The sequence below is a fragment of the Fringilla coelebs genome, assembly GCF_963513975.1.
Source record: "Fringilla coelebs genome assembly, chromosome: 5".
Classification (NCBI taxonomy): domain Eukaryota; kingdom Metazoa; phylum Chordata; class Aves; order Passeriformes; family Fringillidae; genus Fringilla; species Fringilla coelebs.
In genome coordinates, this window is record NC_140033.1 from 7,602,775 (window position 1) to 7,630,614 (window position 27,840).

At 45.2% G+C, this 27,840-nt stretch overlaps 2 protein-coding genes across 3 annotated transcripts in view; one reads left to right on the forward strand and one right to left on the reverse strand.

The window, feature by feature from the left end:
* The first annotated feature begins 819 nt into the window (after positions 1-819).
* TMEM243 (transmembrane protein 243) lies at positions 820-9,362 on the forward strand. Its single transcript, XM_084205418.1, has 4 exons — positions 820-924; positions 7,113-7,163; positions 8,013-8,117; positions 9,184-9,362. Exons 1-4 carry the CDS (start codon positions 847-849, stop codon positions 9,304-9,306), a joined length of 357 nt encoding a protein of 118 aa, XP_084061544.1. The 5' UTR covers positions 820-846; the 3' UTR covers positions 9,307-9,362.
* A 372-nt stretch (positions 9,363-9,734) lies between these two features.
* The window catches only part of DMTF1 (cyclin D binding myb like transcription factor 1), a 28,909-nt gene continuing 10,803 nt past the window's right edge, over positions 9,735-27,840 (reverse strand). The window contains exons 6-17 of one of the 2 annotated variants that reach the window (XM_084205488.1): positions 27,062-27,138; positions 25,473-25,630; positions 24,625-24,657; positions 23,336-23,445; positions 22,563-22,791; positions 20,837-20,988; positions 19,176-19,391; positions 16,616-16,701; positions 15,824-15,982; positions 14,794-15,093; positions 11,582-11,729; positions 9,735-11,037 (exon numbers count right to left, since the gene is read on the reverse strand). In XM_084205488.1, the coding sequence (XP_084061614.1) occupies positions 10,928-11,037; positions 11,582-11,729; positions 14,794-15,093; positions 15,824-15,982; positions 16,616-16,701; positions 19,176-19,391; positions 20,837-20,988; positions 22,563-22,791; positions 23,336-23,445; positions 24,625-24,657; positions 25,473-25,630; positions 27,062-27,138 (1,778 nt within the window). In that variant the 3' untranslated portion in view covers positions 9,735-10,927. Of the gene's footprint in view, positions 11,038-11,581; positions 11,730-14,706; positions 15,094-15,823; positions 15,983-16,615; positions 16,702-19,175; positions 19,392-20,836; positions 20,989-22,562; positions 22,792-23,335; positions 23,446-24,624; positions 24,658-25,472; positions 25,631-27,061; positions 27,139-27,840 lie in introns of both variants that reach the window. The other variant, XM_084205487.1, reaches the window with a different exon arrangement.

Below are 27,840 nucleotides of genomic sequence, written 5' to 3' on the forward strand. Positions count from 1 at the left end.
AAAACACAACGGCTGTAAAATAAAGATTAGGTTGGATATTAGGAAAAGGTTTTACACCCAGGGGGTGGTTGGGCACTGGAACAGACTCCCCAGGACAGTGGTCACAGCACCAAGCCTGACAGAGCTCAAGAAGGGTTTGGAAATGCTCTCGGGCACAGGGTGAGGTTTGTGGGGTGTCCTGTGCGAGGACAGGAGTTGGACTGGTGTTACTTTTGGGTCCCTTCCAACTCAGCATATTCTGCTTCTAAGATTCTATGAGAGTAAAACACAATAAAGGAAAACAAAATAAAAGGAAAAAAAAAACAAGAATAAGAAAATAAAACCTATAATAAGAAAAATCAATTCGAATCAAAACCAAATCAAATCAGGCTCCTTCCTCCAAGCTGCCATATCATCATCCCTAATGAGATTTGCTCAAATACCGCAACTTTGTTGAGCAACAAATCGGCGCAGTCAGCGCTGGCCCTGTCCCTCCCCGCGCAGGCCGGGCTGGCGGCTCCGCACCCGCGGGGCCTCTCCCGCCGCTCCGCTCCGCCCGGTGCCGGTATCGGTGCCGCTCCGCCCCTCCGGTGCCGGTTCCGGTGCCGCTCCCGCCGTTCGTCCCTGCCGGCGCCGGTGCCGGTGCCGCTTCGCCCCTCCGGTGCCGGTGTCGGTGCCGCTCCGCCCCTCCGGTGCCGGTGCCGCTCCGCCCCTCCGGTGCCGCTGTCGGTGCCGGTTCCGGTGCCGCTCCGCCCCTCCGGTGCCGCTGTCGGTGCCGGTGCCGCCCGGGGCGCGCAGGGCGGGCGGGGCGGAGGCGCAGCATGAGCGGGCGCCCCCCCGCGGCCGCCGGCGCAGCGCCCCCGCGCCATGGAGGGATTCCCCGCCCGCGGGTACGGCACCGGCGGCGCGGACAACCGGCCGCTCTTCGGGGAGACCTCGGCCAGGGTAAGGGACGGCGCTCCGCCGCGCCAGCGGCCACCCCCGGCACCCCCCTCCCCCAAAACAACCCCGCGGCAACGCAAACCGCGGCGGAGGAAATGCAGCGGAAAGTCCCGTAGTGCCCCCCCTCCTCACCCTCCCGGCGTAAATGCCCCCCGGTTATGAGGAACCTCCTCCCGGCCGGCCCGGAGAGCGGCAGCTCGCCACCCCCTGCCCCCGGGCTCGGCACCGAGCGCCGCAGGCAGCCGAGCGGCCGGCCCGAGCGAGGAACCTGCCCGAATCCTGCAAACAAATTTAACAATCCCTATGAAATAAGAAAGAATCCTCAGTCCCCCTCCAAAACGGCATGAAAAATCGGAAAGGCTGCACCCCAGTGAAATAATATGAAAGGAGCCCCCCAAATTCCAAAAGAAGGAAAAGCTTCAATTTGGCGAAATTATTAAAAAAACCCCTGAAATAAAACAAAAACAACCATCTCCCGATTAGTGCCCCAAACAAAAAATAATCCATCAACGCCAAAAGAACACCGCGCCAAATTTTTTAAAAAACCAAACGATATCCCCAGAACTAAACCCTTCCAGCAAGACCCCCTCCCCAAATAACTCGCAAAACAATTCCCTCCCCTTCCCCGCAAGGAAATCAACTTTCAAATAATCCTCCCCAAAGCAACATCCCCCCAAAACTCTATCGGGAACTTGGGGCTCGGGGTCCCGGGGTCGGGGGCACCCTGGGAGTGGGGCTGGGAAGGGCTTTGGGCGCGGGCAGGGGGTGACAGAGCCGCCGTGCCCCATCCGGCTGTGCCCTGCAGAGCCCGGGCCGCCTCTCACCCAGTTCGGGGGGTCTCGGACGGGGATGGGGATGGGGATGGGGGGGCTGCGCTTGGTGCCTTCCTGGGAACTGATTTTCCTGCCGGGCTGGCGGTGGCTCCTTGGCTGGCGTGCGGCAGCAGCGGCTCCTCAGGTGTCAATCCCCGTAAGCCGCTCGGCTCTCGGCGCCGCTGCGGGGCTGTGCTGGGGAGGGGGCTCCTGCGGCCGCCCGGCACCGGGGATCGCTCGGGAACCACGGTACCTGGAGGTGTCACATCATCCGTCTGGGACTTGGGGCTGTCCCCTGTTAGGAGGGGTTACCACACTCGTGTGTCTTTGGGGGTGCAGGATGAAACTGCCTGAGATTATTCGGAAGTGTATCAAGTCCACCACCGCCCTCCCTGCAAGAACTTGGAACTGCTGCTACAGTTATGATGTTTAATGAGAACAAAGTGATACCGACCGGATTTTCGGGGGAAAATGGAATGATGTGGTACAGGAGGACAGGCAGGACCCCAGGGAGATGAACTGAGGAGGGACAGGTATCCCCTGATGGGGAGCACTGGAGGTGTTGGGGCACTTGGGTCCTGGTTGGGTCCTGGTGGACGGTCCTTGGTCCTTGGTCAGGGATTTTGGGAAGCTCCCAGCGATGGGCACTTCTGGGATCTGGGACGTGCCATCGGAGCAGTCAGGGAGGCAGTCCTGGCATGTAGCTCCCAAACTTTTCAGCCCAGGTTAAGCCTTCGATCCCTGATCCTGTCTTTTTCCAGCTACACCTCTGCTCGCAAAGGGGAGTGGCAAATAATAAACGTGGGATGCTGTGGTGGGCATCCAGCGTCCTGCACTTCACCCCCTGCTGTTCTCCTGTGGCTTTTTTGGAACCTGTCAGATGGGCCGAGCAGGCAGTGGCCTCTCGCTGCTGTACCCGTGTCCCGCAGACAGGGGATCACTGCGCTGCCCAGGGGTCGTTCCCTCCCTGCTTCACTGGGGTTGCTTAGGAACGGACGCCGGTGAGGTCCCGAGCCGGAATGTTCTGTGTCAGAAATGGAAAAGCTGAACTTCGCCTTTAAATGGGAGCAGGTCTGCCGGGAGAAGTGTGTTTGCCCACACTCCAGCTCTGCTTTTGGGTCTCTGCAAATGATGGCTGATACTGGCAAACCGGGATCCTCTGCTCGGGCTGGGGCCACAAGGAGGGGCTGGGGCAGCGTCGTGCCCCAGGAAGCCCTGTGCCCAAAATTAGGGCTCTCCCACCCTTGCCAGCAATTGGAAATGGATGTAAAGATGGGGATTCCCTCTTCCTACCTTCCTGCACTCTCCTGGTCTCCAGGCTGGTGACTTTGAGGGTAAAGCCACTCTGAGGATGGCAGAGCTGGGCAGCAGCATCCGCCTCTTTGCCCTGCCGTGGTGCAGCTGCTCCTGCCAAGCTGGCCCTCCTGTGTGAGTGCTGAGCAGGGACTGGGGCAGGCTGGTGCCAAAGAAGTGGCTGGTGGGCAGAGGGAGTGCAGGGACAGGGCACCAATGAGCACCAGGCGCTGCGGATGCAGCTGGGCTTTCCAGGGATGCAGCACTGGCAGGGAGTGGGTGTGAGGCAAGGCAGAGGCACAGCTGTGCAGTGGCACAGAGGGGACAGAGTGCCACAGCTGCAGCACTTCCCAGGAGAGAAGTTCAAAGTTGGGTTCCTCCATGGTGGGAGTGTTTGAGTGGGTGGAGTTGATTGCTATGGGGTGGAAGCAGAAGGCAATAGAGGGACTGAGCAACTTGGGATGGGAATGATGAGCTTTTGAGGACACACCAGGAAGTCCCCATGTCTTGCAGCAGGTGGGTGTCCAGCATGGCCCTGAGCACAGCCTCTATTGCCTGCAATTCCACCAGGCTGGGTCTGGCACTGCATTCAGGCATCCCCTACGGCTGCAACGGGCTGCAGTGGCTGCTGACCATCTGGACTTGCTGATGTAAGGCATAAAAATGGCCTTTCTGTCACTCCTGCAGAGATGGCACCAGGTACCCACGCTCCAGGGAACCTGTCCATTCCCTTCTCCTGGCCAAGCCTCTGTCAGGATCCCTGGGGGCTCAGCCCACCTGCTGCTAACTTGGAGGATTCAAGGACGGAAGGTGCCGAGCTGGAATGGAGTGAAGAGCAAAGCTGCCACTCTGTCACAGCCTGTGGAGGGAGTGCAGATATAGTCTCAGTCTAGCCTCAGTTTCCCTGCTGCACTAAGCAACCTTGACCCAGATCCTAAAGAATCCTGGACTGTGCCCTCCTGCTTTGCAAGGATTTGACGCTTCCTGACCTTATGTCCCTTTCTCAGAGGCAGATGGAGGGAGACCTCTGCACTGCAGAGGCTCCCTGGGAGAAGCCTGATGCCTCCAGACCCTGCAATACCCTCCCCGGAGTAGAAGGACAGGGCAGAAACCCTCCTGTTTCAAAATGCATCTTGTGCAACAGTGAAACATGGAATTCATCTCCTGTCTGGCCAACAGCTCACTATGTCTCAGCAGCTGGCTGGCTGAATGGGGACCCCCAGGGAGGTGTGTGTGTGTGCCAGTACCCTGTGCTGGTCCAGATGACCTCAGGCAGCTGCAGGCTCTCTGTTTTGGTGTGCCTGCTGGGTTTTTTGTCTTTTTCTCTAGCAGCTATTACAGTACACAGTGATGCTGGAGAAAAATCCTTCCTGAATCAGCTGTGCTGGTCGTAGGAGCCTGCTGTGCCAGCTGGGTGACCTGTAGGACACAAGGCTCACCACAGGCAGTTTCTGCATGCCCAGCACCCAGCAGTGTCTGCCCGGGCTGGGCTGTGCCCTCGGACACAGTGTGGAGGTGAAAGGCTCCGTCATCCCCAATCCCTTTAGCCGTCTTGGCCTCTGCTTGAGTATTTTTAACCTTTTTGCTGTGCTAAGCTGCCTGGGGCTGAAGTGTCAGTGGGCACTGGGGAATACAGCCTCTCACTGCTTCACCAAGCCCAGGATTTCAGGATCAGTCTCTCTAATCCCTGGATCCTGAAATACCTTCTTGTGCCGGCAGTGTGTTTTGAAAATTTGAGTGCACACAGGTTTAAGCAGGGGAAGGGCTGCAGAGCCTGGATGCCACTGCTCCACTACAGCATCTGTACCTGATCCTGCTGGCACTGGGAGGTCCCTCAGCCAGCAGGGTGAGGTCCTGTGCTGGGGGACGCTCTCTCCCACACTGACACAGTCAAGAGAGAAATGCTCCATGATTGCTGTCAAGTCTGACCCCCTTGTTTTCTCCTGCCAGTCCAGCCTGTCCTGGCACAATGGCTCTCTAGATAATGAGGAGCACAGTCATGGCTGTTTCTGGATGGTGACTGACTGTGTGTCCATCCCTCCAAGCTCTCTGCAGAGCTGGCTGTGACTGTGCTCACCAGGTGAGCTCTGCAGGCTGGTGATCCACCGCCAGTTCTGCAGCTGCCTCCCTGGCATTCCCTGCTATCTCTGCTGTTGGAAGCCCATCTCCTCATGGCACAAGGGCTCCAGTTGCTCACCTCTTGCCACCCTGGATGGAGTAGCTGAGCCTGAATGACAGCTCTGGTCCCGCTCTGTAACATTGCCGGGGCTGCAGGGCAAGGGCAGAGCAGAACTGCCATCCTCTCCTGGTACTGCAGTGGCTTCTGGGTAAGGACCCTTCCATGTCCTGCCTAAATGAAAGTCAGCTTTGAGCTCTTCATTTTATTTTAGGTGAGGAGGAGGAGTCCAGCTGAGCTGTCACGATGTGCTCTCATGGAGCATTTCATGGTTGCACTTTTCAAGTTGTTTCTCTTGCTTGCCTTGTTCTCTTGTTTACTTCTCTTGGTTCCTTTCTGGGGTCAGTGGTGGGTGTCTCATGGCTGGCTCTCAGAGGCTGCTGTCACATCACCAATTCCACGTGTGGAAATGCCACTGAGGAGAAGGGGTTTGTGCCTGGCTGGTGAGGACCTTGCACAGGGGATGTTGGTGACAATTTCCTATGGAGGGGGGGGTCACTTCCCACTGCTGCAGCCACTGCTGTTCCCCCACAGCTTGGGGCCTCTGGGCTGCAGGAGCATCAGTGGTTTTGTTTTACCAAGAGGAGCTGGGGACTAATAGAAGAGGTTTTGGAGTCTGCTTGCTGTGGCCCTGTCCCTTGGGAATGAACACAACCAGGACACAGCATCCACCTGTTCCTGAACCACCTCAGCGTGAGCTCCACAGCCTTAGGCAGGGCTGGTGGTGTCCCACAAAAGCATGGTTTGCTGCTCTCTGCCTCCTCTTTGCTTTCTTCTGGTGCCCTGCTGCTGTCATGTGTTACTTCTTGATGACCTGGGACTTCTCCCTCTACAAATCCATATTCTAGGAGGCAAGAACTGTGCAGGTGGAGGGAAGCCCGTGTTGCCCTGCCTGCTGGCTGGGATGTCTTGGGCAAAATGCTTTCACTGCTCAAACTCTTTTCTCACTTTCCCTTCACCAGACTTGCTTAATGACTCTCAGTACACTTGATCGAAGTCTGGGGTGTTTCCTCTCTGCACATTCTTTCTGCTGTATCTGTTTTAGCCTTTGATTTGAGTTGTCAGCTATCTGGGGTGTCACACCTGGCTGTGTGCATGTGGTGATAGATGTTTATACTCAGAGCAGCACCAGGGAGGAGGCAGTGTGCTGGCTGGGATTGGAATATTCTCCTTTTCCTTTGTTTTTTACTCCAGAAGGTTCATCAGTACAGGGTCTTGCCGTGGGTGCTCCTCTGAGCCCATGGTCACACAGCCCAGTGTCACAGCCAGTCCCTGCCCTGGTGCCACTGGGATGGGACTGATGCTGTCACTGAGGGATCTTTCCTCCCAGGGGCAAAAAGGTTGTGTCCTCCCAGTCATTCTATACTGATCAGGAGCAGCAGAAAGAAGTGTGGGGGGATATCTGTCTGTCCAAGCAGAGCCACTGTGTGCCATCTTCAGATCTGCTGGTGTTAGGGTGGAGCACTTGGGGTGTGGGCAATGCTTCACCTCCTTGCCAGCAGCCCACAAATTCCCACCTAAGACTCCATCAGTCTATTAATTTTCAGGCAGTGAGGCTAAAAAAAGCTTTTTCTGACAACCTCCATCTGTGCACTCCACTTTAAAAAAAAAAAATTAAATACAATTTGCACAACTGTAATCAATTTAGATGTAGCAGAGAAGCCATTTGCAAATGAGCAAACCTGCTGCACCAGGCCTTGACCAGTACAACCTCCCTGGGGTCCATGGAGGAAGGGGAAACCTTCCTGTGGGGCAGAGCTGACCAGAGAGCCTTGTGTGTGCTGGCAATAATGTGGATCCTGGCTGATGCTCTAAGTGCTGTTGGGTAATGCTCTCTTTTATATGGTTTGGGGATTTTTTTTTTGTTGTTGGTTTTTTAGGTACACATAACACTCTTCTCTTTTCTTCAGGACAGAATCATCAATCTAGTTGTTGGTGGCTTAACAACCTTGCTGCTTGTAGTAAGTATCTCCATCCAACCCCATGTTGTATCTTTAAGTGACAGGGAGAAAAACAGAATTCCTCCCCAGAAACGGTTGGTGAAGTTTCCAATGACCAAAGAGGCTCTGATTTAGGGCAGGCAGTCATTCTGGGACACATCTGTCTTTTGAAACTCTTTGACAACAGGAGAAGGGGAATACATTTCTTTAAGAGCTGCAATAAAATCCTTGACGTTCTCTGGCAGATTGTCCATCCTGGCTGAACGTGAGGCTGGGTGAGACAACAAAGCACTTATGTGCCAGGAGAGCGTGTTTGCTTCTATTTCCTTCTATTTATGGTTTATTGTCCTCTATTTATGGCTTATGTAAGTCCTTCCAAAGTTTGCCCCTTTGTGTTGAGCTGTGCTTTCCCCAAGCTTTAAAGACAAACCCAACACCGTCACGACTGCAGACCATGAGTGGGGTCCACAGGGGGGTTGTTGGAGTGCTGAGGTGCAGGGAGGCTGTGGGGACAGGTGAGGAGCCAGCTGGTGAACTCCTGGCTGAAGGGATGCTCCTGCACGGGCAGTGTGCACCCCTGGGCCTGATGGCTTCAGGGCCACTTGCAGGGTGGTTTCTGGTCATGAGCCAGCGTGGCAAAGCTTTTGGCAAAGTTTTTTTCCAGCTCCTCTCAGTGTGCAGCTGTATCAAGGCAGTTTTCCTCCAGACTTGCACATTTTCCTACAGCTCCTCAGGGGTGGGAGTCAGAGACCAGGGAGGGGTGTGCAGATCAGGATGTGAGTGCTGCGCTGCTCCAGCCCTTGGGCTGAGCTTCTTCTCACTGCAGCTCTGGCCAGAGTGAAATCCTCATCTTTGTTTTCCTCCATACAGGTCACTCTAATCAGTGCTTTTGTCTTCCCACAACTACCTCCAAAACCTGTGAATGTATTTTTTGCTTTCTGCATCTCCTTGTGTTGCATTTCTGCTGGCATTCTTGTAAGTACCGCTGTGTTTGCCGTGCTTTTGAGTCAATGGCTCTGAATAAAATCTGCTTTACGTGGTGCTGCCTTCTTTTTTACACTCTCCTAGAAAAGCTTTCCTGCCTCCATAACACAAGCTGACAATGAGGGAGTGGTAGTGAGTTTTGTATTTACTGCAGAGTAAGTGTGGGGAGCCAACTCCTGCAGCCCAGCTGTGGTGCAAGACTTGTCACCTCTGTGGCACTGCCACCCACAGCTGCCGGTGGAGACACAGAGTAGGAAACCAGGGAGCAGAGCACTGAAATGGGAATCCAGAGATGGATTGTGCTGCAGAAGACACCTGAAGTGGGATCAGCCATGCACTTAATCAGTGACCTTTCAAACACAGGGGATGAGTTACAGGGTAGGAAGCGACAGCAAGTGGAAGATGTTCCTCTACAACTGCAGCATTCCAAGGGAGCTGGTCCCAAGCACTGGCAAAGGGAAGTGGCAGGTCTGAGTTCACAGAATCACAGAATGCTTTGGGTTGGAAGGAGCTGTCAAAGACCATGTAGCCCAACCCCCCCTTCCATGGGCAGGGACACTGGTGGCTCCTTCTTCTGCTGTAGCTTTTCATACTTGGAGCATTCTCCTCCCTCCAGCTGTGACCTGGAGCAGCCCTGAACCCCTCACTGCTAGATATGCTGGGGAGTCGCTCTGCAATGCCTGGCCAGTCCCAGTTTTTGATCCTACAGCTGGTGGCCACGACTCTGCCCAGAATAGACTGTGTTAGTGCAAAGCTGCTGTTTGTCCTCATCCACCAGGGTGGAGCCAGCTTTGAGAGTTAGAACAGCCCCAGCTAAGCCATCCACTCTCCCTCCCTCTCAGCAGAGGGAGGGAGAAAACCAGCACATGCCCCCAGGGCCAGTTTCACATACAGACACACACACACTCAGTCCCTCTGGCCAGAGGAAGCTGGATTGTTTTACAGGAAGAAAAAATCACCCAAAACTAACCCTGCAAGTTGCCAATTCAGTTACCAAAGAAAGTTTTCTCAGAATACCTAGCTTTTCAAAATAACACATACTCCTTTTCTTTTCTAGATCTACTGGTATCGACAAGGAGACCTGGAACCCAAATTTAGAAATCTAATTTACTACATATTGTTTTCTATTGTCATGTTATGTATATGTGCCAACCTGTACTTCCATGAAGTGGGTAAATGAAGGACATTGGGAATACCCAGCAATGATGCTGCTGTGTCAGACTGCTTCCAGCTCAGCTCTCAGCTCTACTCGAGACATTTAAGTGAGAACCATCAGCCTGAGAGAAAAGAAGTGGGTTGTGCAAGGATAAATCAGTACATGATTTTCATGTAAATGTATATGTAATGTCCCTCTTGTTGGGGAGAATTATTGCCATAAGACGTGACATTCTGCTTTTTTTTGAAGAGCTACTGTTGCGCTTAATGAACATTCCAGTCGTACTGATGTTTCAGAATGGCACAAGCTTTTTCATTTTGGAAAAAAACTGCACTTTTTTTTATTACTGTACAAATAAACTGCAGCACTGAAAGGATCTGTGGCAGTATAAATAAATGGCATCTTACAGTCAAGTAAGACAAATACTCTTTATTTTGTTGAAACTGAATATACAATTATTTCTGTTCCCTAGGCAACCATTTAAAACTACAACTTATTTTTCACATTAACAAAACCACAGACTGAAAAAGACCAACTCTTGATTATGAAGAGCTAATTACAGAAATAAATAAAATAATTTATACAAGTCTTTAGTTTCTATAGCTTTTTCTCTTGATTCCTAGCTAACAGGCTGCTGTTCAGCCTAGCGTCTGTTTCAAACAATGCAGGAATTAATTGGCCTCCTTTGCCTCGAGGCCCTATGTCCAGACTCTCACAGAGCTATTCCTCCAAGACTCTGCCACCTCCACACCACTCCCCATTTACTAACTTGCTGCAGAAATCATGTCTGGAGAGGTGGCTGGTAGTGTCAGGTAAACTGCAACAGAGACGAACGTTCCAACCTACTCACAACAATCTCCAAGCAATTCCAAGCTTGTTGGGGGAGGCTGGTGGGTCCCAGTAGCTTCCCTTTCTCATAGCCCTTCCCTTTTTATTTAGCTTGCTGTAGTGATGAAAGGAAAAAAAAAAACAACCAAGAAAAGATTTTCCACAAGTGATCTTTCTGAGCTCTGTCCATTGCCAGCAATGGACTCCTCAGGAACAAGCAGACAGGCAAGTCCCATAAGCTTCTGCCTTCTTCCTATGCCACAGACATGTGAACGAGTCAGGTGAGATGGGAACACACACCACTGCTTCACGATGCTGCCCATGCTCCCTGAAGTCTCTGATGGAACTCACTCTTTCCTGAAATGTAACAGTCTCTTACTCCATGTATTACAAGAGTCAGTAAGTGCAAAAATCCTCACCCATTCTTCATGAAACCTGTGCAAACTACTACTTGCTGTGGCACTAAGAGGCTATAGTCCACAATCATTGACTTCTGTCCGGTTTTCCACGTGTGCAGTTCAGCACGTCAGTAATAAGTCAGATCAGAACTGACTGGATGGAGCTGAGCACTGTGAGCACTGCAACAGAGGCTCTTCAGCACACTGGAACACCCCAGTGAGACGTGGCACCTCAGTCCTCCCTCCTGGATGAGGGAAACAGCCTGAGCAGAGAAAGTGCACCATAGTCATTTCACACTGGAAGCTTCTGTTCAAAGAGACAGACTGTGACTGCTTTCTTTGGAGACGTGGCACAGGGCTGTAACTAACTTCACAATGCAAACATGGTCAATAGAAATAGTGGACACCACTGCTGCTTCTCAGTGACAGCTCACTAAATCCTCAACATCCTTTGAATCTTCTGAGTCAGGACTGCCCAATGATGAGCCAATAATGTGTGACCCATCTCCGTGATGTTGTAGGATAGGATCTGGCAAGGGACAAAAAACATAAGAACTATTTCTGTGCCATTATAACAAGATATAAAATACAAACTTAGGAGACAAGAAATGTAGCCTGGAATTCTAAGCAATTACAGGCAGTGTTGCTCAAACCAGGCAGTTTGCAATTTGTAGTTTCACAGGATCACAGAATAGCTGGGGTTGGCAGGGACCTCTGGAGATCCTCTAGTCCAGCCCCCTGCTAAAGCTGGTTCAGCCAGGGCACTTTGCACAGGACCACATCCAGGTGGGGTTTGAGAATCTTTAGAGTAGGTAAGTGATGGCCAATATGGGTATGTATGGATGCAATGGTGTGACTCACATTTGCATCCACCAGGTATTGCACTATCTGTGCTGAGCCTCTGATGGCTCTACTGGGAGATCCTTCCTCTGGGGAGGAGTATTTGTTAGGTTACCTGCAGTTTCATAGCACTGATATGCAAAATTATTTAAGAGAAAGCAAGGATCTCTGAAGTGTTGTCTGCAGAGACTGAGAAGCTCTAAACACTGCTTTAATGACAGGGACTGTCATACCTGTGAGAGTTGTCAAGGGCAAGACTGATTCACTATCGATGTCATCCGTTGCCTGGATAAAACCATGGGAAGAAGGAACAATAAGCACAGTCTCATCATCTATTGTAGGCTGATCAACTTGTTCTTCTATTGTTGGGGAACCCAGGTCCTGCACAACACAGAACAGGCCATGAGAGTGTATTCATGGTAGCATAAACAAAAACCTGCATTGCTCAGCCATACTCCACTCTGAATGAATTGTATCTCATTAAATTGAAATGTCACCACCTGATATAGTTTATTTCAGCATTTACAGGGCATGTTATCTTACTGCAGGCACCCAAAGACAAGATGAGAAGAATTTTACCCTGTTAAGCAATGTGGAGAGGAAGGGAGACACGGAAAGGTGGTGTTCCCTTGCAAGTCAAATATTAAGTCTGTGAAGAGGAACAATTAGGCTTTCCCACTACCTTCTGTTGAGATGTTCTGACACTAAAGCATTACCATTATAGCATTACCTGCTCCACAAACCCAACAGATTTACCTTAAGTTTCACAACTCCTGTTGTCAAGTTTTAACTGACACTGAAACAGAGCTCAAAGACCCCCTTTATTTGCTGTGCCTTGCTTGGTCTGTCACTGGCTGGAACTTGGCTCCAGACTTTTTTTGCTGAACCTAATGGTACCACAAGACTGGCAAGACAGTGATTCCTTCCAGGAACAAGTAATCAATACCCTCATTCTCTTCCAGTCCTGCCATTGCTGCTGCTCCTGCCTCTTCCCTGGCTCCTGTGGTACTGGAATGGCAGCAACACATCTGCCTGACTCAGTGTCACAGCACACTCCTGCTTCCATAAGTGCAGTGAAAAGTCATCCCACACAGCAGTGTCAGAACCAGCAGAGATATTTAGATTCCAGTTTTAATGTGTAACATATGTAAGGTTTGTTCAAACTTCAGGATGTAGAATACTAGCAGCTGCTGCACAATGGAAGGCACCTGGATTTATCACTGTTTTCACAGGTTACAGCCCTCTGTGTTTAACAAAATCCTGATGTCCATCCACCTTGTTTTTTGAAGAAAAACTTGTTTCCCTACATAACTGCACAGTGTTTTTGCAAAGGCAGCTGTCTGAAAACGCCTTCCTTGATGCTGCTGGAGAGGAGCTCACAACCTGTGCTGCAGCTCTTTGAACTGTACAAGGTCCTATCCACAAGGGCATGGCGTGCCTGACCTGCAGGAGCAGCTCTCAGCAGAGCACACAGCTCTGCCCACCAGCAGCACTGGGCTCCAAGGCCTGAAACTGGGAAGAGGAGGCGTGAAAAACTAAAGAAGCCATTGTGGCAAATGGGCACCTTTCCCAGCCAGAAATAATAAAACCCTGCAGCATGACTGCCTGCCTCCCACTACCCACCCACAGTGACAATACAACCCTGGCAAGCTCATAAAAATAACACTGACTTAAAGAAAACAAAATGTAGGCATGTTTTTCTGGAGTAACTTTTCACTGAGAATTACTCACAGACAGTTCACTATTTCCTAGAATTTAAGTACACATGTCAGACTTGAATCTGACTTGAAGAGTAAGGCAAATTAGAATTACAAATTCAGTTTGTTTTTCTGTATAGAAAAAAAAGTTTAGTTTTACATTCTGCTAGCCTTGAGCAATTTGTACAAAGTTAAACTAGGAACTAGGTCAATACCAGAAGTTTATTATTTCCACCTTGAGAAGCTGAAGTTTTAAAATGAGAATAAAAAGCCAATGGCCTGCCTCAAATGTTGAAAATCTTATCACAACTATCTCAACCATGACAAAGAAAGAGGAAAATGTAAGAATAATCCCCATCTTCTGATGTATTCAGGATTCAGATGCTTCTGTAGTAGAAACTTGAGATATACAAAGATTCTCCCTTTTGTAAGAGCATAACAGATATGCACTGTCTATTAGAAGCTTCTTCAAAGACAAGGACAAAGCATATTAATGATGGATTTTCAAGGCTGACAAAGCAGAAATGCAGCTACTGTAGAGAACAGTGTTCTAAAAACAGCAAGGGGTGTTTCATTCTACCTCATCTTTTCCCAAATTCCAACCTAATCAAACCCATAAAGGAAGAGGAATTTTGCACTGACTAAAGAGTGTTATCTTCTTTTTAGCACCTCTGTTTTCTGTGACTGAAGTAATTTTCATAATTCCAGCAACTGAAAGAAACAATCCAAATAGCTGTAATCATTTGGATAAACTCATTTCTGCGTGTCAGGTGTTGGAGATGAATAAATCTGAGGCCAGAGAGAGAAGTAGCTTAATGTCTCAAATTCCCATTTAACAGATACTTGACTGGAGCAGGATGTTTAACAGAAGCCCTCAAAACTGAAAACCGAGGTACATCTTGAATTGTGTTATTAGACTCATAAAGCAAAACCCAAATACTCTAGCTCTCCTCCCTTGCTCAATCTATCTGTTGATGCAGGTGTGTTGGACAATTAAGAGCCCAGTTTAAAGCAACAGCATCAAACAGGAATCACCTGAAGGCACCTGTTCAGTGCCACCAATGTTCCAGCTTTCCAGTGTCACCATGCAGAAGAACCCTCAGTAGTGAAGGAACTGCACAGCTAGTGAGGTGCTCAGTGCTCCAGATGAAGTCAAATATAAGCCTTGGTACCAAATTAAATGCTGCTACTTTCATACTTGTAACACACCAATGAAGCTCAATGATAGAGGATCTCAGCAAATACTTGTAGAACTGTGATACAGAATCACAGAATTGTTTGGATGGGAAGGGACCCTGAAGATCACTCCAGGCCCAACCCAATCTGGCCTTGAACACTTCCAGAGATGAGGCAGCCCACAGCTTCTCTGGGCAACCTGCTCTCACCACTCTCAGAGGAAAGAACTTTCTCCTAATGCCTCATCTAAGCCTGCATTCTTTCAGTTTGAGGCCATTCCCCCTTGTCCTGTCACTATATATCTTATGAATAGTCTCTCTTAATCTTTCTAGTCGCTCTTAATCTTTCTTCCTTCAGCTACCAATATAAATGAAATCACTGAGATATTTCAGACCAATAGCTTAACATAAGTCCACAGATTCAATGAAATAATTCTCCAGAATTGCAGAAATGGGGAAAACATCAGGTATTATGCCCTCCCTTACCTCAGTAACGTAAGTGCTGGGTAAACCAGAGTGAGAATCCTCATTCTGTTTCAGGCTAGCATCAGCAATCTCCTCCTCTGTTCTTACCATAACTCCATCCATCAGTTCTCTACTATTCCTGCTGCCAAATTTGGAAGCATCATCTTCGTTGTAGGCTGACTGCTCTTCGTCACTCAGCTTGGACTGATGGATATCATGTGGGAAAGTATTTGTTCCTAGGGTGTCTGGAGGATCTGTCAGGTCAGCTGACTGAATGTCTGCATCCACAGCCAGTTCTGTCTGGGTGACAGAGGGGGAGATGTCTTCAGCAGCAACGGTGCGGATTATGACGCTCGGCGTGTGGCACTGCACTGTGACGTTGTCACTCGTGTTTAACAAATGCTCTGGCTGTCAGCAGCATTTGCAAAAAAGAGACAAACAAAACCCCAAACAAAGTCAGAGAGTTTCCTGTTACTATCTACAAATCTTTCAAGCAAATACAAGCAAAAAGATTCCCACTGCTAAGTGTAGTTTAGAGTTGTATATATACAGTATGTCAGCCCAGATCATCTGTTGACCTTTCCTGTTCCTAAAGAACAACTCTGTAGACTGAATGCGGTGTCATGTGTTAAGTCACAAATAAAGTAAATACATAATAACATGAAAGAAGCATCCATTCAGGTGAGGATCACTGTAGATTCAAAAGATTGGTGTTTTTTCCACTGAATTTTTCATCATTTTGTGATTCAATCTCTAGTTTGCTTCCCCTTCCCTCCCTCCAGCAAAAACCAATACCTGTCACTACTATCCAAGTGTTGTGGACCATATCTAATTGTGAGAGTAACTGAAAACATCACAGAACAACAAGATTTTTTTTTTTGCTGGGGACCAAGTACTAAATGGAGACATTCTATTCAGAACTTCCTCACGAAGCTAAGATCTGAAGCAACCTGAGGTTGCTTTTTAAAACTAACACACAAATCTCCACATTCTCAGTCTTCAGGATTTTAAGCAAAGTAACATTGTTATGACTTAGGAACTGCTTTGCAAGTTTAAATGCATGCACAGGGCTCTGCATTACAATATTCCCCTTCCCCCAGTGCCCGAAGCCCGGGTAGTCCCTGCCCAGAGCTCTCACAGATAAGGCGTGAACGATGATCTGCTCCGGGGAGGCTGGAGCGGCCGCGGCCGTCAGGGTCATGGTGGGACTCGTTGTCAGCGTTAAAGGGAGGCCTTGGCTCGAGCTTGTCTGCAGTAAGTAGGTACCTGGTGTCCCAGTCGGCTGGAGGTGGAAAGACTACAAAGACAACACAGGTTTAATACCCAAAGGCAATGCCCAGGACATACTGGAGCATTTTGATTTACATGAACCAGCCTAACTGTAACTCCCCTGAAAAAGCACCACACCAATCCAATCCCTTCTGCACTGACTGCTGCACTGCACTCAAAAAGCAGAAAAGAACTCATCTGCAGCCTTAGGCTACCAAGGCAAGTACTAAGGGCAGGAGCCCAGCAGGTCTGTAATATGCTGTACATCAGCAGGTAAAAAAGGAAAAAATTCAACTTAATTTTGCATTGAGATGGAAGAGAAACTGTGCTACAAATTACAGGACAGCAGAACTGAGACAATCTTTACTAGCTGGGAGCTTTCTCTGGTTCCTTTATGTTAGACTTCAACAATGAAAAAAATCCAAGCACAAAGGAAAACTTTGTAGCATTGAAGCAAATTTAAAGCATTTAATTATAATTCACAGTTTACTTGGCAGCCCTAATGGATTACACTTTCAGAAATAAGTTTTAAAACTCTTCTTCTTCCTACTTGAAAACCTTCCTTTTGGTTTTTTTTTTTTTTTTAAATGCACACTTCTCTAGTCTAAGAAGTAGCTGGGTTGGAAAGAAAAAGCCACAGTAACAAACACCAGTTACTTACTGGAAGAATCTCAAAGGTCTGTAGTGTTCCACTGTTCAGTGTTATTGTCTCAGAGTCAACAGTAGCAGCAGGGGAATCGGTTGAGGCTGCAAAAGGAAGGAAAAAAAAAGAAAAGTATGTAAACCAGAATGTTCAGGCCTGTAGAGAGCATAACATACTATAATTAATACATGGCAGGGTACTGTTAATTCCCCTAAGAGGAAAAAGAAAACTGGCTGCAGTCCTAATGACAAGGTTCTCTAATTGGTACCCAAGATACACTTCTATTTAAAGAGAGCATTCTACAATCCAAAAGAGCAAAAGAAAGTAAGTATGGGTTTAGCACACAGAGATAAAAGCAGAAAATAAAGTTTCTGACATGATTTAATTACTTTTTGTAATGAGATTTGCAAGAGGTTCTAATGTAACGATGCCCTTTGGTGTAATAATATCCTTTGGATCATGTACTGCTTGTTTTAAACCACTGTCAGGCTTCATATTGTTGTGTTTTCCACAGACCTCTTTTTTTAAATATTTTTAATCTTTTCTCCCCTCCACAGAATGTTCACCCCAATGAAAGTTCAGATGCTTCCCAGATATTTGCCTATCCTGTGTGTTATGACTGCAGTATAAAAGCTGTACTACAACTATGTAATTATTTATGCAATTAGCTCCACTAATTCTAAAAGTAGTGAAGAGAAGCACTGGAAATAGTTGATGTATCAGGTATTTTAAGATCACCAGGTCCAAACAACTTGTACTCAAAACTTTATAACTATAATTACAATTTCTACTTACTCTTAAAAAAAAAAAATTTAAAAAATCACAAGTTCCAGGAAGCTGAAACCAAATTAATACTCTGCCTGGGGTTTTCCAGTAATTTCCTAAATACCAAAAGGGGAAAAGATCTACAAGATGATAACAGTGACCCAAGCACTGGAAGCTTTGCCATCTCAGACTCTGTGGCAGCAAAATACAGCAATTTTGGTCTCTCAAGAAGATAAAAGCTCATTTTTGAAGCTATTATTGTTGTAGTGGCATGTTCAAGGTTTCTTGCTGCAGATTTCCTGGTACTCAGTAGCAGAGAACTGTAAAGCGTGGCCTGTCAGTCACCTAGCCAGTATATACATAAAACCTCAGGAATTGCCCCTTTGAAACCTTGAGCCTTCCACCACATGCAGCTGAAAGTGGGTAATAGGTTCAGGTCCCATGGGACTGCGAAACACAATACAAAATTCACTGTGATTACACAACCAGAAATTCTTCAGAAAAGCAGACTAAAATGGGGGGAAAGGCTTGTGAGGCAGACATGGGCAAGTGAAGTCACAAAACAACCATTACAGGATTCAATTCAGAAATGAATGAAGGTTCCAGGATCCCAGCCCAACTTGCCTGCTGATCAAAACCCATCGGCTTTGATCAAGCTTTGTTCAAAGTCTGAGACTACTGACACACTATGACAGACAAAAAGCTCTTGGCTTGGTTGCATCTGTCATTCTAATTAGAAAATAAACTCCATAAAATGAAGCTAGCACTTAATAAATAGATTAAGATAGATTGATCTACTAAAATTATACACAGAAAATTATTTGCCAAATGCCTATTGAGGCATAGTCTGAAGAATCAGTTTGTAGACTATGAGCTTAGCTCAGAGCAGGGTGCTAATAATGCCAGGGCTATGAGTCCATCCCTGTATGGGCCACTCATTTCAGAGCTGGGACTCCATGACCCACGTGGATCCTTTCCAACTCAGAATATTCTGTAACTAACTTGGTAATCAGCAAGACCAAAGCACTAATTTTTCCTAATAAAATTTACAAATCATAAATGGTGCAAAATAATATACAGTGCAGATGACAGACTGCATGTGACTGGAGTTACTTAATAAGATTAGTTACAAAATCAAGCAGTGAGAACTAAACTCAGAGCAGATCTGGTAATCAATGTTAGATAATGAGCTAAGTTCATCCTTAAGAGCATAGGAAGCATCAACTTTTTAAAAAATACAGTGGTTTAGCAGAATACTGGCTGAATGTTGGTGTGACTTAGCAGCTAATATTTTTCAGAGTGCTTGTGATTACAAATAATTGCATAATAAAGGACTAGGAAAACACACTTATGCCTTCCTTACAGTGCCCTGCATCAGAACTTAGGGACAGCAGTCTATGTAACTTAAAAAAGGGAGAACTTGTACGTGATGTTCACTGCTCTGCACAAAGTGACCAGAAACAGCTTAAGGAATAAACATACACACTCCATCTTCACTAAGAGGTTTGTGCACTGAAGGCTTTTCAAAGAACAGGTTATGTGGCAAACTCCTGTGTGCACACACGAACTAACACCTACAACACCTGTGTCCAGGGGCCCCAGTTGTAGGTTCTTGGAACTACAGCCACAGTAAAATCTACACTTGCCTAACAAAGTTGGAAACAGGTAAACAGAACACAGAAATGTTTCATCTGAAGTTATGGCATGACAAAGGGAGAATGAATAAACTCTTTAAGACATGCCCACTCCTCCTCCACCACCTCAGCAGAAGCAAGTTCCAGGCTTTGTGTGAGTGGTTTGTTTCAGTACTTACAGACATGGGTGATCTGCACTGGGATCTGCAGAGCTGCCATGGGGCTCGGGGCACTGCCCGTGCTCTCCTCCAAACGAGCCACGCGGATCTGCACGTGCTGCACCCCCGAGCTGGAGTTAGTGTTTGCTAAGCCACTGCCACATTTGTTCTCTGGAAGCTGGTGCCCTGGATTGTTTTTTTGGTTCTCGTGGAGCTGTTTAAGACCCTTTATCAGCACTGAGAGAAAAAACACTCATGCTAAAGCAGGTTGAACAAGCACATTTGAAATGCTGCAATTGGTGATTTACCCAAGATGAAAAGAGCACACAAAATCCTACAGAATCTGGAACTTCAGCAACCTCCAGAGATACAGGAAGGGGAAGTTTAGCACATACATAGACTATGTCTAGCCAACTACAGCAGTGAACTAGATTTCCTCATGGAACCCAGGCACTTCACAATGCTTGGGGAAAAAACAACACATAGCCCATAAAATTTTGGAACTCTCTAAAATGATGCAAGATATATCCCCAAGCTACAATCAAGTGCCAGTATCATTAGCTGCGTAATGCTGCTACCAGAAGTAAATCCTCCAATCCTCTACAACACAGAAGCAGATTTGTTCAAGAGCTTGACAGAAATGTCACTGAAAATGGGGAGCAAGAGACAATGAATCCCACAGAGGTTATATCACAATTCTTCACCTGTGCATGAGGAGGCCCATTGCTCCAACAGAATCACCCACCCTTCTTGTCTATAATTGCTTTGGGAGCAGCTGATTTAATAGCAGGTCACAAAACCCCAGGCCTCAGCTTGTCTAGAATTCATTGCAGAAAACTGCCTAAACATCTCCCCTTTGTCAGGGAAAAGAGAGCAGAGCCTGTTGATTCAGTGCTGCATTTATCTATGAATTATTTGCTGCAACAACTGCCTATTAATGTGTGGTAACCTCCCAGCTGCAGCCTTGAGGCAGGACTAATATATAACCATGCTGTCAACCACAGCACAAGTGTGCATTAAATTACATCTTTCATTAATTATGACATGACTAATCTCTGATTTTTTTTCCTCTCCCCAAGTAAGACAAAGGGAGGTCTGAAGGTCACAGACACCCCTTTGGCTTAGGCACTAGTTTCTCCAAGCCAGAAATGGGAAAATGGTATGAAATGTATTTGGAGGAGCTTTATACTCCTGACTCCTCCCCTCCTCCTCACTGCAGCTAGTAGTAGATCTACTTTCTGTCTACAGCTAAGGCTTGGCACCTGACAGAGGTCACATTTTAACATCATAAAGGCAACACATCTAACCTGAAGCCATAGTTAGGCTGCAGATACATATCCTCTTCCACCTGAAGAGGTCACTGCCCTCCATACCAAAGATCAGCATCATCTGAGATCTGCCAGCTGAGCTGCTTATATACATACTCTCACTTTAGCCAAGCTGAGAAGGGATGGCAAAGTCTGTCTAGCTGTACATGTCAGCTTGGCCTGTTTGATTGAAACACTTAAAGATTGCTCATAGGAGCAATTCAGCCAGCAGATCCCAGGGGCCAGTAACCTCCAGCAAAGGAGCAATGTGCTCTTTGGCCAGCAATGCTGTAAGCAGACAACAAAATGCAGCCTTATTTCTCTGACATATGTGAAAGGAGCTTTCAGAGGAGAAGTGTGCAAGCAGTACATTACCAGGGAATGAAACATCTTTGTGGTTTGCAATCTGTCTTTTAATGGTCCACCATTTACTCCGAAGCCACTGTGGGGAGCGGACACTACTCCATCCCTCAGCCAGTAAGTCCCAATTGATGTCATTTTCATCAGAAACTTCAAGTTCCGCTATCCTGGCAGGACACAGAAAACATTGAGCTGTCAGAAAGGGCCCCCCAGGGCGGCAGGGGTGTTGCACGCGTCCGGCCGTGTCACACGTAACAGCGCAGAACGACATGCTAGTGACCAGCCCACCAGAGCTCAGGAATCGACACAGGCTTCCAAGGCTCCACGCTGCCAGAGGTCAAGCAGAATCATAAACAACAGAAGATGGACTAGACCTGTTAGATGATCCAGTCCATCTCCTTGCCATGCAGGATTATTCTCCTTATTTACTCATACATAAGGTCTTGGACCGGATTATAGTGAAGCATTCCAAGTGGTGGTACTTGCATCTTTTCTTTTTGAAAAAACATTCCCCAAACACATCTCCAAGGCAGGAAATACTTCCTGAGATTCACTCCGAACATTCACTTAATTAATTTCATGTTATGATATTTACTTGTTTTCTTCTAAGTAACAACCATCCGTCCTTAACACAGATTTTTGCCTTCTCTCAGATGCTTCTTAGCCAAAGTAGATGAAGTTAACTACTGCATTAAACACTTCCTCATAAATCAATCCCACCAGGCTTTCCAGATAAGGGATAGTCTTCTCTACCAGAATCTGTCTAAAATTACTAAAAATCTCTGAATTGCCTTTATCTGTACATAGAGCATATGAAAGAGAAAATACTTTTGTGGACGTTAAGAAAAGTCCTCTTCACAAATAAGGCAAGAGCACTCTTGCTAGCTAAAGAAAGAAAGAAGTAAAAATGAAAAAAAACCTACCAAAACCAACCCTGTAGGACGAGTAAAGGCTATCTGGACAGACCAAACCAGAAATAATAAGAAATATACCTAGCACATTCTGAAATGTGGAATCAGGCTCCTCATTCTATGTCTAACAGCTTCAGTAAATTTGTTAATACTATTTTTTAAGTAATCCTTAAGATTCCCTGGATGTCTTGGTTTTTTATTCCCACCCAACACATAAAAATCCACTGGCTAAAAAGCTTGAGTTAAAGGCATTCAAAATGGGAGGAGGACTGGAGAGAGCAAAAGATTTCCAAAGTCACTACCAGGCTGCCAGTTCAAATGTAGTCAGAGATGCTGATATCCAATCAGTGTTTGTTGGCCTACATGAAATTAATTTGCAGTCTCAAGTTTAGCTCTTTGTAGACAAGATGTCCACATCACAGAAACCACCACCACACTTGACCCTTGTTGGTCATCTCAGCAGAGAGGCCAAGGACTGAACGGGCAGGGAGACTGAGCTACCCTCCAGTTAAGGGTTAAAGCGCATCGGTGGGGCAACATGTGGGAAGCTTGCACGGTTTGCTGCCTGTGCTGTACCTTTTCTGTGGAATAAAGAAGACTTCAGTCTCCAGGGTTTTCAATCTGACACCTTTCACGAACACTAACATTCACTAAAAAAACAAAAAACAAAAAATATGTTCAATAATAAATCTCTGGGAACTGTAAACACAGCAGTGATTTTTGGAAGGTTCTAGAATTTTCAGTGTCTAGGAAACCAGCAAAATGGACCCCAATGGAATCCTGCTAGCAACACATATTACAAACCTTTAAAAGTAACTAAAATAACAAACCTCAAGATCAGATTTATTTCATCCTCCTTGGTCCACTCGGTGCCTCCACTTTGTTTCCAGTTGAGATAGTTGAGCCATTTAGAGCGGCACTGCTTCTCTGAGCGCGTCCCGACCCGCTCTGCCACCGCAGCCCACGACACACCTTGTGTGACAATGTCACCTGGCTCTGTGCTTGTCAGCTCGTGCACTACTTCTGCCAGTCTTTTCTCTTCTTTCTCTGTCCACTTTCCTGAAAGAAACAGAAGCCCTCCACCTTAACCAGCAGCACATACCCTCTGCTCTGATCTATATCATGCCGGCAGACATTTAACTGCCACATCCAACATCTTATTCCAGATGCAAATTTTAACTTGTGAAGAAGATGTAACTGTTCTTAATTACTAACAATTTATGTTATATCCATTTTGGATTAACAAACCAACAATTCCATTTTTCTGCTGCCAAATTTCTCTTTTCTGTTCCTCTCACAGATGAATAAGGCCACACAGAACTTGCTCAAATAGTGACCAAAGCAAACTGATCCAAGCTATCTGAACTGCATTAGCTAGAGTGAATTAACCATGCAACAATTTAGTGCATATTATTCATGTGAGGTCTGACTGAATTTTCCTTTATACTTGAATATATACATTACAGAATAAACAGTACTTTACTCCTGAAGTGCCTCTGTCTCTCTCTTGACACCAAGCATGCAGTGTAACTCTGTAACCATTAATCACAAGGGACAGTCTTTTAACCAGAATATCCATTTCTGACAGCAGCATTTACCTCACCTGTGTTGCAGGTATCCTTCATCAGCCTACATCGATCCTTTACAGATGAAGCACTTCTCCCCAGGGCAGCTCCTATTGTGGCCCAATCATTACCATGCTTTACTCTCAGCCTAGAGAGAAATGTGCTCATTAGCACTATATCCACTTAGGAAATTACCAAAATAGCAAATATTCACTAATAAAAACAGGATGAATGTGCAGTTTGTAGGCTTAAAGAGAGAATGGGGAAATCACTTTGCCACTTTACTATTACTATTTTCTGCTACTTTTTCCTATGTCTTTCTAGAAGCCTTTTGGACCAGCTGGGACACAAGATATATATGAAATGCATAGTATCAATCAAGTTACATATAAAATGCATATTATACATATAAAATGCATAGTATCTGTCTTGCAGGAAGACTGTGAGGCTTAATGAGTGTGTTAAACACAATATGAATGTTTAGATAAACAGCTGATTTCCATTCTATACAGGTTCCTCAATGATTTTCAGGTGGTGTAGAGAGCACTTGAGAAATTTCAGTAATGCCTGATGAAAACCCAGGCATCCTACAATTTAAATTAAGCAAAACACTGCATAATCACGTTCATCATTTCAGCAATCATTTTTCTCCTTCACATGACAGGAGGTTGCTTAAAATGTTGATCTGTAAGTAGTTCTGACACATCTGGAACCACAGGCACCTTGTGAATGACACAAACCAGCTCAATTGATCCAAACAGATCCATCAAAGCAATGCAATATACTCCCTCCCTTCCTTCGGTCCAACAGTTTCTTCCAACTGCTCAACCCTGGAAAAGTGCAGGAGGGGATAAAGTCTGCAGCCCCATCTCCTTGATCTATCAGGTTCATACTCAAAATTAGGCTTTTTGAGCTGATAATTTATGTATCTAATACTTCTTAGGGGAAGATCCTACTCTTGACCTACCACTTCCTTTAGGAATAACCTTTGCTCAAATTTCGTAAAGAAAAGGAACTTCTGTTTCTCATAACCACAAATATTGACTGTGCTTGCAAAAATCTGAAACTTTCCTAGTTACAACAGAAGCCTGGCTTTAGAATTTTGTGGCATATTGTTAGGTCCTGAACACACATTAGAAAAAAAAATTTTAAATAATCTAAATGCAGTTTCATTTTTCTTCAGATAGTTATCACTACTTTTGGGTAGTGTTGGAGCAGTCAAATTTATTTGTAACTCTTCAGTGATTTCATTAAGGAAACCTTTAAAAATGGATCAAGCTACTAAATATAAACAATGAAGAGTGACCTTGTTCATAATGTAACTTACTCTTTAAGCTTTTCAATTTCCTCAGGAGTATACCTAAGCAACAGGTAAATAAAAAGACATTATTTTAAACAGAAAGCATACAGCATAAATATTATTATTTTACTAACCACACAGCACACATTTGGCTACAAGAAGAGATTAAGGAATTTCAGCTGTAAGATACAATCTGACTGAATACTTCAGAAGAATGTGAGGAACAAATGTCATTTTCCACATTAGTCCATTTCTAAGGTTAACTGGTATAAGATTTCCTCTCATTTGCCAGAAAAATTCCTCATTCTCCATTATATTACTCCTATGAACAGAATTAGAATTTTCTACATTAGCCTTTCAAATAAACAACTTCTTCCTTACTGTCCCAATTCACCATCACCATAAAGCTGATTTTTCATCAAAAAAGTATATCAGCACTGAGAAGATATTTTAAATTTTCAACTACCTTCAAACACTAAAATATAATATCCTTTCTGGATAGCACCAGATCACTGCTTTAAAAAATGGCAAGCAAGGGCATAAGGAGTGAAGATCAATTACTTCCAGGTCACAGCTCTAGAAAAAGTTACATCTCAGCAGATCCATCCTCGTGTCCAAGTCCTGTCATCATATCAGAATCTGTTTTTCACCTTTGTTTTGGGTTTTTTTGTTCATTCTTTAAAGCTGTCATCGAATACCATCAATTGAACACAACCATTGCCAAGGATGATCTATCAGAATTGAGTAGGGGTGACATATTAGCAAGATCTAGGTCTGTTTGGCTACAATTTTCTGTCTCACATAGAACATGTCAAGCATAAATACATGACCCTAGTCATACCAATAAAACCATGCAGCATTAGAGGGTTTCATACTTTCCAACATGGTTTCTGTCATCATACATGCGAAGAACTCTTCTATAGACAGCAAAGAGAGGCCGATTCAGACCCCAAGCTATTGTCCTGTAGAAATCTTTTCTTTCATCTTTTGACATTTCAAATATAATTTCAGTGGCATCTTTTATTCCACGGGCCTAGAACAAAGCATTTAAAAAAAAAAAACAAACAAAAACAAAAACCACAAACAAAACACCTTAGATAAAGTCTCCTAGGAATCAAGAAGTAGAACACAAGAACTGAAGCCATTATGCAACTTTCTGTGTATCACAAATACTACAGTCCAAAAGTGAAACTGAGTATTTATGGATTAGCTCCCTCAAATACAAACCCTTGAACACTAGGTTTTGTTGTTTTGGGTTTTTCACACTGGAGTCCAGGGAGACACAGAATTTCTAACACCTATTCACATACAATAAAAAAAGTCTGTCCAATGTATATTTTAAGATCAAAAACTGAACCATCATATAGAACATGATGGAATATGTACTGTGGTGGAATTAGTCTGGGGCCATACATGGGAAGGTTGTCAAACAGTGCTGTATTGATTTATTACATAATTTTAGCTATTCCTTATGCAAAAGCTATTTCTTTCAATTAAACTACTCTTCTTGTTCTGATGGAAACTCAAATAAATTCAATACAAAAACACTGCAAAGAAGTATAACAGTAAAGCTTAACTTCAGCTTAAACTAAGAATCACTATATTTCAACTATTCAAAGCAGTACAAGAAAGCAGATAAATGGGAAAAGAATGAATCAAATTCTTTATCAGTAACTCAGAAAAGTTATTTAGCTAGCTCAAAAAAGCTTCACTATATTTAAAACATAGTACTAACCATGAATGATTTTGTGGCAGAAACTCTAATATGTGTGTGGGCAGACACACTCTCTTCAACTAACACAGTGGATTTTTATCCCAATGAACACTAAATTCAGGGATTTTTTAAAACCACAAATGAAGGATGGCAAAACTGTAATATCCAGGCTGTATATTCTCAGCTGTAAGGGCTCAGCTCAAATATTCTCAGCTGCAAGCCTCCCACAAATATGATTTATGGGCAATTATCACCATCAGTGTGCTCACCACATGCCCATTTACACTGAACTCTGACCCCAGTAATTTAAGGGGAAGAAAGCAGACACAGGCATCCTGCTAGCATAGTACACAATCACAGACTTGGCACCAAGCATGTCTGGAAGTTGTATTCAGTGCTCAGTAAGGAAACTGCTACTGCAATTTTTTCCCCAGCATCTTCAACAAAGGTTTTATCAGTCTTCAATGTATAGTCAGACAAAGAGACTTAACCACGTAAAATGTCATGTCAGGATGCTCAAAACAGGCTACATCCAGTACAAAAATGAAAAGCAATGTTATATACATTAAAGCACTTAAATCATGTCTATGAATAAATTTTTCTTATGTATTTCAAATGGGTGATGACCATTCCTACAACAAACCTATCCAAATCACTTATTGTGTATTCTGGGAAGTATTAAAGAAAGTTGGTTTCTAGCAGGAACTGCATTACCATTATCAATGTGCAGGGAACATACTCTAAACATACCTTTAAATAGCGCTCTATGTTACTCATCAAAATGTCAATTTCTTCCTTTGACCACATCCCTTGCTTCCACTTATGGCCTGAAAATAGAAATGGCAATTAATTACTGAAGTAAAGGCCAAAAAACTGCAAGAACAGATGTATCTGAAAACATGACCCATGCTGCAATTAACAAGAAAAAGAGTAATTTTAGCTACTAAAATATAACTAGCATTAATTTTAAACAGATGTTATTTCATAACTGACAGCAACATTCAACTAATATTTAAATAATGTGAGTCAGACCCCTCTTCAAAAACATCCCATTTTTAAAAACAGAATATGAACTCCTCTGAGAGCTGTCAAGTCACATTTTCAGCCTCTCTCTTCAGTTGCAACTAGAAAATTTCTGCCTTTAAACTGACAGCTGAAATTTCCATACACTCAAAATGATTCCAGAAGCTGGAACTTAAAATACAACTAAGATTACCTGAGGAATTGGCAACAAGGTGGGGTTCTCCTGCATCCTTAACACTGCTGAACATGAGAGTACTGCCACCTACTGTGAATGCTTTCCATAGAGGTAAATGCTCAGGGGTCACAGCCAACACAAAACCTTGTGGTGGGTCTTTTACTTCCCCAAATAAAAGTGGCAAGCCAATAGAATCAATGCTTCCTCTCTGTCCATGCCTTTAGTAACTACAATGCCAGCTAAGCTTTAAAAGCAAATCCAACCAACTTTATTCACAGAGAAAATTTCAAACCTGAAGTCTATCATCAAAACATTAAAAAATTCCTACTTT

Bases quoted from the DNA above. Each gene is read 5' to 3' on its own strand.
- TMEM243 (XM_084205418.1), top strand. From the start codon at position 847: ATGGAGGGATTCCCCGCCCGCGGGTACGGCACCGGCGGCGCGGACAAC. The intron at 7,164-8,012 runs GTAAGTATCTCC...TCCTCCATACAG, and splicing joins TAACAACCTTGCTGCTTGTA to GTCACTCTAATCAGTGCTTT. The intron at 8,118-9,183 runs GTAAGTACCGCT...TTTCTTTTCTAG, and splicing joins GCATTTCTGCTGGCATTCTT to ATCTACTGGTATCGACAAGG.